The sequence below is a fragment of the Balearica regulorum genome, chromosome Z (assembly GCF_011004875.1).
Source record: "Balearica regulorum gibbericeps isolate bBalReg1 chromosome Z, bBalReg1.pri, whole genome shotgun sequence".
Lineage (NCBI taxonomy): Eukaryota > Metazoa > Chordata > Aves > Gruiformes > Gruidae > Balearica > Balearica regulorum.
In genome coordinates, this window is record NC_046220.1 from 50,420,030 (window position 1) to 50,434,041 (window position 14,012).

The 14,012-nt window shown below is 40.1% G+C and overlaps 1 protein-coding gene across 1 annotated transcript in view; it reads right to left on the reverse strand.

Moving 5' to 3' along the window:
• Nucleotides 1-14,012, reverse strand: part of SH3GL2 (SH3 domain containing GRB2 like 2, endophilin A1) — a 106,656-nt gene that overhangs the window by 12,651 nt on the left and 79,993 nt on the right. Inside the window, exons 2-4 of the mRNA XM_075740444.1 lie at nucleotides 9,042-9,110; nucleotides 5,430-5,502; nucleotides 196-339 (exon numbers count right to left, since the gene is read on the reverse strand). Of these exons, the coding sequence (XP_075596559.1) occupies nucleotides 196-339; nucleotides 5,430-5,502; nucleotides 9,042-9,110 (286 nt within the window). The remainder of the gene's footprint in view (nucleotides 1-195; nucleotides 340-5,429; nucleotides 5,503-9,041; nucleotides 9,111-14,012) is intronic.

The window sequence follows — 14,012 nt, forward strand, 5'->3', positions numbered from 1 at the left end:
GCCAAATCCACAAAAAGGCAACAGGCCTAGACCAACCTTAAAGGCGAAGCCTGATGAAGCAGAACTCTGATGCTTCTTTCAGAAGTTCTTCCTTTATGAGCCCAACATAATAATGAAATAATAATAATGAAAGTTGTATTAAATGTTACTACCATTTTTATTGCATTATAATGGCAAGGGAAGTAATCAAGTTACCAAAGTTGCATTCTTCTCCAAGTTCTCGGCCAAATTTCAGCATCGCATCTGCCAGCAGGGCTTCAGCCTGAGGGTAACCTGGTCCCTTTTCCTGGCCTCGAATTTTTGACATAGTGTTGATCATGCTGAGTTTAGCTCTGGAAGCTGAAGCAGGCAAGTGAGAGGTTACTAATGTGCAATAGTTTGACTACACAGACAGGAATGGACTCTTTAAAGCTACCTACAATGTATTTGAAGGACATTATCTAAGTTTAGGACTAAGACCTGTTTTTCATCAATTATTTTAAGAGTAAAGGAATGAAATGTTGTTGGTCACTTACTTTTTTCTTCTGTTGGTAGGCTAGAGAGGAGGCTCTGTCCTGAACTTTAAGTCAAAGCTTCCCTTGAAATGACTTGGACAGAAGCCCAGGAACACTCCCAAGATAGCATGTTTGGCACATGCTACAACTCAGGTAGAAAAATCTGTAAGCTATCCCCAAATTCTTAATCTTAAAATCTTCACGTACCAGGTGGATAGCAGATTGAGTCAGCGTTCCTCTCAAGGAGAAGTCCAGGCTAGGTACACTCAAGATTAAACTGTGGTGCCCCACATTTTTTAAATGTTTGAAAGTTTTTCTGTTGTAGAATATTAAATAAAACCTATGTCCCCAAATATGATGTCCAACAATCTTTGAAACGCTTTTTGCTTTTTATGGGGATTTGGGGAAACCCCTAGTTCAATACTGTTTTCAATTGTACTTTAGCTTGTATTGTATTTCAGATATACAACTGCAGATCAGAAGAAAGTATGCAATTATCACACCTGATGAACAAAGACAGCAAACATAAAAGAACTAATTTGTCTGATGATGTGTTTTAGTGAATTTTGCAACAACAGAATGTGAATGGCCTGCAGAGAGTGAATTAATTAATGGCACTTGATTTTGAATTTTGCCAGCTAAATCCTATTGCCCGCAAAGCTGACTCAGTGGGTGTTTCTACCTACATTATTGCAAATGCTATAGGAGAGCAGTTATGCATGCCTCTACCTTCCTCCTTGCAAAGACTTGACTTTGATAGCTGCTCTTATGAATCAGTATTTCTGTTTACAAAACATCAGTAGCTCGCACTGTTGTGTGCTGATTTCATTGTCTAAGCTCAACCTCACACACATTTCTGCAACAAAACAAAACTTTAGCAGACTAGAGTCAACAAGCATTTTGCTCTTCATTTATTGTCGAAAGCGCATATGAGGAGATGGTTCCTGTTGCTGAATATGTTTTCACTTTGTGGCATACAAATGTAGGCACAGACACAGACATAGAAACAGACACAGGATAATCAGGCAAGTGTCATAGTTCCTACTTTTGCCTGAGAAGCAGCTATGAAAGGATAATAAATTTTTAACATACAGTAATTATGTTTCTGTAAGCCTTCTCACTACCCTTGAGTGCTACCAGATCATGCTTTTCGGCATCTGAATTTCTTGATGCATTCTGTTTCTATCCACTACAAAACTACAGTCAGCAGACTAGCTGACTGTTCAGTATGAGAAACCGCATTTTAATGAAGTGTCTGGCCTTTAAAAATGGCATTGAAATGATGGTGGCAATGGGAAAATACAGAAGCACAAAAGAAACGAAGGCACAAACAAAATCAGTCAGGGGAATGGAAGCAGCAAGATGAATTAAAAAAGGAACAAATGGAAGAATTGTCAGAAACAGAAGAAAAAAATATGTAAGAGGGAATATAAAAAAAATGAAGTGGCTATATTCTGGACAGGTAGGTAAGAGCAGAAAGCAAAAGGTACAGGAAAGAATGAAAGAGATGAAAGGACAATAAGAGAAGGGCAAGAAATAAATCATAAAGCGAAGAAAGGTAAGAATGAAAAATTCATACTTCAGTGATTCATCTAACCATTTAATTATGATTACATTAGAATCCTGATTTAGTAGGAAATCTTAGAATACATCCACCAGTGATCTCATTCCGCTTTTCTTCTTTCAAAGTTGATTCCAGTAACTTCCATGGGAGCAGAGGTAAGTTTGTGCTCAATCTCAAAATCCCATCCTGAGCCCTTTCATTTCTATTGGTTTATTGTGCTAGTGCCATGTGCTTTCTTTTCTAAGTTATGTTTCACCCTGAGTGAGGACAGGCAGAGATGTATACAAAACACCACATGGAAGTGACCTGAATGCTTGATTCTTTTCTCAGTTGCACTCCCTCTCCTTTACATTGATTTTCATGGTGTCACTAATGATTCACCTTAATACTGTTAACAGAGCCATGGTGAATCATAAGAATACTGCCAAAAGAGTTTCAAAGAAACTTCAGCAGTGCATTCAATTGCTCATTCTTTGTACTTTCAATCTTGTTAATCCTGCATCTCTTTTTCTTAAAATTATGGTCATGTATAGTAAGTTTTTTATATTAGTAAGAAATTCTTCACTGTGAGGGTGGTGAGGCGCTGGCACAGGTTGCCCAGAGAAGCTGTGGCTGCCCCCTCCCTGGAAGTGTTCAAGGCCAGGTTGGATGGGGCTTTGGGCAACCTGGTCTAGTGGAGGGTGTCCCTGCCCATGGCAGGGGGTTGCAACTAAATGATCTTTAAGGTCCCTTCCAAACCAAACCATTCTATGATTCTATGATTCATCATGTTCAATTGTAGTTATTTTCAGCTGTCCTTCATTTTTTTTTCATAATTGGGAAGTCCACGAAGCTATCTTTTTCATTCACACTAACCTCAGCCCAACATGTTTCAATAAATTCACCTTTGTCTTTAATATCTTTTTCCCTTCCCTTCCCTGCCCTTCTCTGTACTTCCTTTCCCATTCCATTTTCCTTTTCTGTTTTCCTTCCAGCATTACTTAATTAACTCTTTAGTCAAGTTAGACAATGCTGCATACGTAATTTATTGATCCTTCAAAACACCCTGAAGCCGGATGAACTCTAGCACTGCAGTACTATGTTATCCAAGCATATTGATGTTTTCAGGGCACATCTTACTTATCCAGGAATGTGTGCTACATCCCAAACCCTCTTCTCCCTACCAAACCCAGGTACACTTTTAAACAAAATCTTCTGTTAAATATTGCTGTTAAAGAATTTTTTTTCATTAAATTCCCCCCTCCCTTCCCAACGTAATGTTTCTATTTTTCATGAAAATGAGAAAGCAAACAGGAAATACTGGAAATTGGCATTTTTGGTGCCCCAGGTAAATAGTAATATAGTTGTAGTGAGAATTTTAAAGAGGAATTTTTAAGTTCTACTGAAACAAGAAGTAATTTTCCATGCAATTCTTCTCACTATAGGGAGTCCTTTTGCTGTTGGCATAAAACAATCTCAGATCAGGTGAGAGATGAAAAAAGCCAGTCCTCCTTTCCTCTTACTCCAGCTGCTACCATTGCCCAGCTGTGGAATGAATAACATGATCTCATTTGATATGCAAGAAAGTAAATCTTCCTCCTGCCTATTACAATTTTAATTTTCTGATCCTCCTTGCACATGACACAAGCAGATGAAAGGATGTGTAGCTAGCGTTTGGAAACTGCTCTTTCCTGCAGCACTGCAAACTTACATCAGCCTGAGGAGCCTGAAATCACACCCTAGCTACTTCCAGAATTTTTGCTCTCTGCCATTGCTGTAAGCCTCTTTCATGACTCACAGCAATCATGATCACTCACAAGGCAGCCAGAGAAGCACTAAACAGCCAAAGCTTATTACTTAGTCTATACCATGTTGCACAATAGCAGCTTGACAGCAGTTAACGATTTTATCACTAGCCCCATAATGTTTGTCAATCCTATTGCTTTTCCTGCAGAGTGCTTGCTGACGATGAGCAATGAAACTGTGGACTCAAGTCATAAACAGTATTTCATCTGTTGACGTAGACACCATAGTCATCATTATTTTCTCTCCAGAATTTCGTGAACTATAATTCCTCTTTTCAATCCACTGGCAGCATCATCAAATTATCCTCCTTTCCTCTGTGGTCTACCATAAAAATATCACCAATTAAGCTATACCAGCAACAGTCCTTCACCTTACCACACTGGAGTTAAAATATTTCACATTGGTTTAAATTTGCTTCCAGTTATTAGGAAACAAATTCCTCACAGTGAATGAGTGAATTTGGTCTGTACTTCCATGAAACACTAAGACACTTAAGGTAGGTGAGGGCCTCATTTTACCTTCACGCTACTTTTGCACAACTGTGCCATCAGTGAAGCTGGCCTTGACTTATGCTAGTATCAAAACCCTTATGTTCCTAGGTAAGTATGGAAATCTTCAAGTCCTTGAATGTAATGCTTTACTTGATTATAAGAGCTCCAGATCACCCCTCCTTGTGAGAATCCTTTGGTAAGAGAGGAGCATGCAGCTCTCCATCAGTCCAATAACAAAACCTTTCTTTCATCTATCTCCCCATGGAAACCAATCATTTATTTCTATTTTGAAGGTCCAATTTAGTCATCTCTAATTATGTACATTTATCTGCCCTTTTCTCCAGTTCAGCATCAACAGCACCCTCCCTTTTGCAGTAGCACTAATGAAGACGGGAAATCGCTAGAGGACCAGGTGAAAGGTGTTGTTACATGTCTTCCTGTGCCCTGGAGGACATTGCTTCAGAACTTTGTCTTTCTCCCCATGGTCTGCAAGGACTGCCTGGTCCTTTTCCCTCACACAGGGTGAATGACTAGGACTGTAGAAGAAAGAGATGTCTCATGCAGACATCCTCACCGTGCCTGACCCTGATCCCCCATCCAGGCTGATTGCCTGGCCTGCCCCATCCCCATGCCCAGGTAGGTGCCTGATGCCCAGGGCTGCTGCTGCCCCCATGCCCCCCAGCTGCCCAACTCCTGGCTGGAGCAGTAGGATTGGCCCTGGCTGCCAGGCACTGCCCTGCTGCCCCCGGGGAATCCACAGCCATCTCCAGCTCCCAGGGAGCCCCCCACACTCACAGTGCTGATATTCAGATGCCTGCAAGTAAATACACCTGGTTCCAGGCATATGCTGCCCCTTCACCTAAGGCAAGAACGCACAAAATGAAAACAAGCCTCCCAAAGCCAGTCTCCATTCCCCCTGACAGGCTAACACAGAAGCCTGTGCTCATCTCTGTCTTTTAGTTCATGGTAACTTCACCAGTTTTGTGCTTATCTTAACTGCGCCAGTGAGGATGAGATCTGTCAGACTATATATTGGTAAGAAAGAATATTTTCAAAAAGTGCTGCAAGTACTGTGAGACTGTGAAATTACATTACCTGGATTGGGCTGAAGATACTCTATTGTCTTTGCCATTATTTCCATAACTGCCCTGCTGGTAACATCCACTTTCTGAAGGACAGAGAGTTAAACAAAAAGAAACACAAAAAAAAGATGTTAGATAAAAGGAAGATGTTTTTCTCTCTTCTTTTTGTTCTTATAAATTCTTTTAACTCTTCTTATAATTTTATTTTTGTGTCCCTGAGAACAGCCCTGGTACCAGAATGGTGATAATACCTGAAAACTACCAAAGAACGAGTCCACCATTTCAATTTACAGCAGATCCATTCTCAAATGAGGCCGTTAGTACAGAGTACCTCGAGATGCGTTAGGCATTTGATACGACTCATTGTACCGTGCTGATACTTTACATCACCCTGGGAAACATGCACAATAAGGAGAACTTTTTGATAGAATGGTCACTGAAAACTGTTTGAAGAATTAGCCATCTTTGATCCCCTAATGACTGGCAAAATGAGGGGAAAGCAGATGTCAATCAAAACCAACCACCAGTGATGAAATGGGTTGTCTATCTCTTTCAGAGCTAGTCTAGTAAAATTGGGGTAAGAAGACTAGGTATCACCCAGTTTCCAATTTCAAGAAACCTATCAGCATGGACGCACTGACCGTTTATTTACACTGGCCGACTCCATGTAGAATTATTTTATATTTAAGAATTTAGAATACTTAGAACTGAAAACCATTACTTTCTTCTACCATAACAGGGATTCTTGCTTTCTTATGGAGTACTCTGCATCAGCTTCCTAAGCTGCACATAGCAAAGTATGCAACTGCTCTCCCTCTCAGAATCAGGGCTCAAAGAAAAAAATGCTGCTTTGGCAGATTTGGGGATCCCCGTATCCTGTCCTGTACTCTGCATTTACGAAGACACATTGCATTTCTCTGCAGTGTAGCTTGTGTCCCACAGAGTGAACTCCCTTACCATAATGGCAAGTTCCTATTTTAAAAAAGAACACCTGAGATAGGTTGGTTGCAGCACGCTGTGACTGACCTCTTTCCTCTTTCCTGTTGCCACTGCCATCTGCCAGGTCTTGCTCTATGCTTTGCCCAAAGAAGCAGAAGAGGTCTGCCAGCCCAGGGTGAATAAGTAGCTGAACTGCCTGGTAGGGAGCCCAGAAATGGCTAGAAGGCTGCAGAGGAGAGTGGGGGTGAGGAACAGACGGCCGGGGATAGGCAGAAGGAGCATGTCCACTGCCAAGAGAAAAGCTGGCAGGGGATATGAGGCCAGGCAGGGAGTGTGGAGGCAACCGATGAGTTTACTCCATTCTCTTCTCAGCCTGGGCTGCCAACCTATGCCACCCACGAGCACTATGTGGGACTCACCCCTGGCTGTTGCAATGTCCTACTTTCCACTCTAAACCTTGCATCTGTTTTTGGAATCTTCGTTAACATCTTCCAGTTTTGACAGCAGTGCCTATAAACTAACTTCTTAAACTTAAAGTGCCTAACTTCCAAAGGGAAGCTGGGTGGAAGGGGAAAAAACAGCTCTGCAGTACTTTTGCTGTAAGTACAAAGGATATGGCCTTCTCCTTTATTCTCCATCCAAGGTTTTTTCCCCATCTTACTATATAAATGTACAGATAAATGGCTTTCTCTTGATCAGAGTTATGTATCAGACACATACCCTACAAATCACCTAGCAGTAGCTTGTGTTACAAGATTTGATGGTGCCTTTCAAAGTTGAAGCCAGAAAAAAACCTGCCCCTGCTGATCCTTCCAACTGAAATATTACCACTGCCACACACAGCTGTGGCTTTTTTTGTTTTTTTCCCCTCCATAGAAAAACTCAGTGCTACCACTGCCAGCCTCACCAAGCGGTCTGTCAGGGGGCTGGGTTAGCCTCATCTACCCAAGGCACTTTGCCAGTGGAGGCTGCCTAACAGGAATGAATATTACAATGTATTGTCAACCCCCCTTTGGCAGACAGCTCTTGCTCCTCTTGACTGATGCTCAAGCTGAGAATTACATGCATTCTTTGCCATTGAAATGACCATCTTGTAGACAGACTTTCTCTGCTGTAATATCTGAGTTAGTGATAGTCTTGGCTGCAGTAATCACAATATTGTGGAGTTTGGGATCCTGCTGAGCATGCTGAAGGTTAGTACTAAGACAAAGGTTTTAGATTTTAGAAGAACAAACTTCAGCTTGCTCAGAGCTCAGTCGGAAGGGATTCTGTGGGAAGCTTCCATGGTGGACAAAGGAGGTAGTGAGTGCTGGGAGTTCTTCAAGAACGATCTCCTGAAAGCACAAACCCAGTTCATCCCCTTTAAAGGTAGGGTAAGTAGGCAGAGCAAGAGACTCCCTTGGCTTAACTGCGAGCTTCTGAGTCTGCTCAAAACCAAAAGGGAAGAGTACCAGAGGTGGAAAAGCAGACAAAGACTCAATGAGAACTACAACAGCATTCCCAGGGTGTGCAGAGATGCAGTTAGAAAAGCAAAAGTTCAGCTTGAATTGAAATTGGCCAGCAATGTCAAAAACTACAAGAAAGAGTTCTTCAGGTACATAAACAACAAGCAGAAACAGAAGGAAAATACTGGCCTGCTGTTAAACAGGAGAGGTAAAATAGTCACCAACAATGCTGAAAAGGCAGAGGCTCTCAACATTTCCTTCACCTCTGTCTCCACCAGCACTGTTGGGCCTCCGGCCTTGGGAACAAAAATCCAGGTTGATGCAAACACAGACCCACCATCAGTGAAAGAAGAGTTGGTGTGTGAAGTATTACAGGAGCTTGACCCCTACAAATCAATGGGTTCTGACAATATCCACCCAAGGGTGTTAAAACAGCTGCCTGACATTGTTGAGAAGCTGCTTGTCAGGCCACACCTGGAATACTGTGTTTAGTTTTGGTCCCTGCTATGCAAAAAAAGATATGGACAGGCTGGAGAGGGTTCAGAGAAGGGCCACAAAGAAGATGAAAGGACTGGAAAGCCTGCCATATGAGGAAAGGCTGAGAGAACTGGGTTTGTTCAGCCTTGAGAAAAGAAGGCTTAGGGGAGACCTTATCACCATATTCCCATACTTAAACAGTGGCTACAAAGAAGATGGAGACTCCCTTTTTACAAGGAGGAGTAATAGATACAAGTCACTCCTGGGGAAATTCCAACTGGACGCAAGAGGAAAATTTTTCACAATGAGAATTCACATTGGAGTAGTTGCCCCAGGGGAGCGGTGGATTCCCCAACACTGGACAGTTTTAAGATTCACCTGGACAGGGTGCTGGGCATCTTGTCTAGATTGTGCTTTTGCCATGAAAGGTTGGAACAGATGATCCTTGAGGTGCCTTCCAACCTGGTATTCTATGATTCTATGCTTCTTTTCAGAGATCCTCTACAATGATTTAACTGAAACTTACCTGTAGCTGATATCAGCCTCAATTTCTGAAATATTTGCATTACAAAGAGTGCCATATATTATGTGTGCCTTGTTTAGAAAACAAAAAGAAATAAGAAACAGAATGCTCAGTTCTGCTGAATAAAAGTTAAGTCTTTCAAAATTATTTGAGTGTTCAGAGACAAAAGCTTTGAAATTCCTGTCCAAGACAGGAAAAATGTATGGTAATAATGAATATACACATCTGTATTTACACTTACCCTTTCCATTTCTTTGAAGTCATCATCTAGCTTGGTTCCTTCTGCACCTCCTACTTTTTCACTCACTTTCTGCAGTTAAAAAAAGAAGAACAAACAGGTTCAGCAATAACTGAAATATCTAGTCACCGTGTTTTCCTGGGGAAAACACGCTGGTACAACACTCAGACATATTACTGCTTCTGAAAAACTTATTTCAAACACACTTTAAGTTAATCAATCAGAAAATAATATATTACTGCGTAAGTCTCAGAAACCCAGTCTTCTGCTGGTGTCAGAAGCACATACTATCATGTCTTTGCAAGATCACACCTCTATTTCTCTGTTGAATTAATATCTGTATCTTGGAACTTATCAAGTAATTACTCAACAATGACAGATCTGTATTCAGTAGACAGAAATATCCATCGCTGTGTGTGCTGATGAAAAAGGAGGTGACATGATAGAATGAACTGAGGAAGGAATCAAGGCACTAAAAAATTTCTCATCAGAGCTGAAAAATGGCCCCAGGTGCTTTGTCCAGTGTGTATCAATGCAACTAAGGGTAATAATCATGCCTAAACACAGAGCAAGAAGATCCCAAGGCCTGATTCTAGCCACCCAGAAGGCAATAGGCATCTACGCCTGAGAACTCTCAGAAACATACCAACTCAAACCACCACCAGACCTTCACCATTAAAAATCAAGTTTATAAATAAAAGTGATAGAAAACAGGTAGGTAGATAGGTAGGTAGGCAGGCAGATAGATAGATAGACAGACAGACAGACAGATAGATACAAAAAAACCTGTATTCACACCATGTAAGACCTCGAGGTTCACATGAGTTATATATAAAATACCCACTTGACAGAGCCATTAGAAAGAATGAAAGGGAACTTTGGTATCATGTCTTTAGCAAATACTCTGTATTTTATAAAATATTCAGTTTGAAAACAAATTGGAAAATTATTTTGTGTTACTGTTTCACTTCCCTGATTCAATGGAACACACTGAACTGAGTTTCCTTTTACTGTCAGTAAAAGTGACAGTAACAGATTTGAATGGTAGCTGTTATGCAGCACCATTCAAAATGGATTTTAGCAATTGTATTGTCAGTCACAAAGTGGTTTAGTGGTGTAATTCCACAACTAAGGTGAGTATGATCCAATGGATGTACTAATCTTCCACTGGGCTGATATTTTTCTGAAAAATTTCATCAGACATTTGACTTTCTATTTTCTATCCATTTTTAGTTCTTTGTATATGAAAACCATTTAATTTTACAAACTTTCCTAGGTGCCTCTGAATCACCTTTAGACTGTTTTAACTAAGTGTAACTACTGATTTCAGTGAAGTGACTCCTGCAATAAACAAGGAGAAATGAAATAAAAATTGCACTTTTTTCATCTTGGTTTCAACCATTGTGTTAACATTTCTGCAGCTTTCTTTTAGTATAAAGAGGAGGAAGACCCACAGTTAATCACCACGTCATTAATAAAATCCAGACATTTGATTAATTTCAAATTCACTCCAGTTCATTCCAACAAAGCTGCAAGTGCAGCATGGCCAAGTGCTTACTAATGCAGGCTATAATTATCTGTGCAATAGGAAATGGCTATCAGCTCTGTTTGTTTTCTGTTAGCTCCTTGCAAATTAGCACCCAAAATGATGCATTAATGAGACATCAATACTATGAAATATCCTGAAAAAAACAAAGAACTTATCCTTTCTTTCCTGTACAGAAGAGTATAAATCCATGCAGACACTCTCTTGTCATTAATCTGAATGCAGATGAGTTTGTGCATCTGTATTACTGAACCTGTGCCTTACAGAGATTAGTGAAGCTCCACAAAAAAATCATAGATTTCAAAGTCAGTGCTGTTAGGAACAATTCTGCAGTGGACAAGGGATAGATTCAATGTCCTAAAAGGTGTTATTCATTTGCAGTTTCTGTGAAAAATGGTGACAAAGGGAGCATAAAAGACCAGAAGCTTTCTTCACCAATCCATGAATTAATCTGCAAATGGACCTCCTACTACAGATTATATGGTAAAATCTGCACAGGAGCTTTCTACCACAGAGATTTCAGGACCCTGTAAACATCAGTATGCAAATATGCTAGTACTTCAATATTCAAACCAAATTTGGAATAACTGAATTTCAACTCTAGGGATACAAAGTATCCAAAGGTAATTAATGTTCCAGCCCTTTTTAGCTGTTACTTTACATCACTTTGAGATATTTTAATAGTTGACCAGTTCTTGCCCCTTAGGGCAGAAGGGGGAAATCTCCTCAGAAGAGGGTATTAAGCCCCCTTTGCAAGGCCATAATCTGAAGTGGTTAGGCGGGAGCAGTGGGCCTGAGAAAGGCAGCCTAAGCATTTGCTGAAGAGTCCACATCACTGTATTGATTAAATATGGAGATATTCTTCAGCCCGTTTATATCCATCCTCCAAATCAGCTGTTAAAGCATTTCATTAAGGCTACCATTCCACCATTCTCTAAGATTGTCAGATTTGATTATCACAGGTCACGCAGCTATGCCAGCTCACATCAGCTGAGGATCTGCTCTCCTGCTAAAGATTCAGAGCCGGTCAGAAACATCGCCAGCTAACAGCTACAGCTAGCCAGGAAACAAGTGTCCTTGGCCACATCGTTTGAGTGGAGGTTTCAACAGTTTAGTTCCTGCCTTACAACCGAATGAAAATTAGGACCTTTAAGGTGTCTTTAAAAACAGTAACACTACATCTCCTCCTAGTCTAGTCATACGGAAGAATCAAGACCTAATCTGATACCACAGCCAATGTTATTTAGTTATTCTGCGATTGTGCCTTCTCTTTCTAATGTTGATTATCTAGTCCATCTTGCCTCCAAAAAGCCTTTACAATAAAATTATTGTTAAAATATAAATATTTTCATGAAAAATAACAGATTCAACATACAAACATTTTCTGGGTGTGTGTGTGGAAAATGTCATGAAAACATTTTTGTGCATCAAAAATATACAGACTTTCTACACCTAACAATGTCGTGTTTTACAGTGGGGATCTCCATATTTTATATGACTGAAAACAAGTGCTATATGCCTTACAGCAAATTCCAGTTTTATAAGGATTCCACTTCCACTCAGGCAGACTATTAACTTAACACTTGCTGGTCAGAATGGTTTCAGTAGGGACAAAAAAAGTGGCATGAATCATGCACTTAGGGGAAAAAACAAACTTGTTTTTTTTCCTGGCAGATAATATTAAAAAGGCAGGGTTTTGGTAAATGCTGACAGGATCTGGAATATAAGCCATGGTAGATGGATTTCATGTAAAACAACAAAACTTAGCAAGTCTTAGTTATGGAGCCATGTTCCATTTTTCATACAGCTGTGCAATTAACCTTTTTTTTTAATTTTATTACTGTGTTATGACGAGGACAAAAAAAATGCTTGTGCAGTCACTATGAATATGCTGAAAATTCCAGTTGCTTTTCATAGAATACACTGACGATCACTTGTACAATATCCCATACAGCAGTCCTCAAAGTAATGACAATATGAATCTGACACTGTCATCTCTCACTACTCACAAGATATTAAGGTAAATCAAATGTGGATTAGATAGCTATTACATGAGAATTATGTACTTCAGTACTATGATAGTGCATCATACTAGAGTGCCTTCTGAACAGGTCAAACAACTGCTACCAGAAAGCCTTGCACAGTATGATATGCCACTACCCAAATTTGAAAATGCAGCAAGATCAGTGTTAAACTATAATAGTAGTTACCTGAGTCTGCAGCTCTATTAATTTCATTAAATACTAGTTTGGCAGCATGTATAGAAGGCAGCTTTGCTTCTATACAGGAGTAGAAAACCAGCTTTGAATAGATTACCACCACAATGCACTGACTTTGCCTATGATGCAAATTGAATGAGCTGTCTGCAAAGCAGTCATACCACAGTAAGACTGAAAAAGTAAGTCTCTTTATGGCATGCATTCATAGCTCCAAATACAGAGCTCAGCAACATGGTTACTCAATGCACACAGCACACTCTGATCTACTTCTTTATACCTTTCATCATTACCGCCATCCTAGACTGGTTTTCTCATTTGGATATTTTAGAGATTGTCCTTCCACAATGTTTCTTATCTACCACATATAGTTCAGTTTCCATGGCATAACTTATCTGTCCCTAAAAGGAAGGCTGTTGATACTACGGTCCTATCAAATTGCCACACAGTGGACGGGGTGGTAGGACCAAAAATGTTATTTATATGAAAGCTACAGGAAACAGTAATGAATGGAGCTTACAAATTCATGACGGAGAAAAATAATGCTCTCTGTAGTTCATGCTTGTTAAATGCAAGTCACCCTGTTGACTTCTCATTCCTGACCACTTAGTATCTGTTCCAAAGGTTTCTATAGTTCTTCCGTGAAGAAGTGACTTTTGCCTTTGTGACTTTTGCCTGTCACTGTAAGGGTTCGTGTTCTGGAAGTACAGTGACAGGAGTATCTTCAAATTTGTTAAAGGTTTTCAAACAGGGTCTAAAATGCTGTGATGCTTTGTTAGCTCTGCAAACACAAGGAAGACATAGCTGACTTGCAAAAGAAAGTAATGAGAAATACACATTTTAATGAGAAGTCTGCCATTTTAATGGGAAGAAGTCTGTCTGTGCACACATGGTGAAAGTTTGCCAACACTGCAGGTTTTTCAGGAGAAAACACTTGAAAAAGACCATTTATAAAAAGCACAGTCTCTAATAAGGATTTTTTTATTATTATTCTCTCTGTCACTTCACATGCTAGAGTAAGACAAACCTGCCACTTGCAGACTAATTTTTCTGTCTGTTTGATCCTGCACAGTTTGGGATTTATGGTACCAGACTTTGTTACCACAGAAAATATGTGACATCTGCAAATCATATTTATGGTCATGGCCCTGGTTCTTCGCAGATAATGAAACATACTTCCTTGTGGTAAATCACACTGTCAGCAAGTGAGAG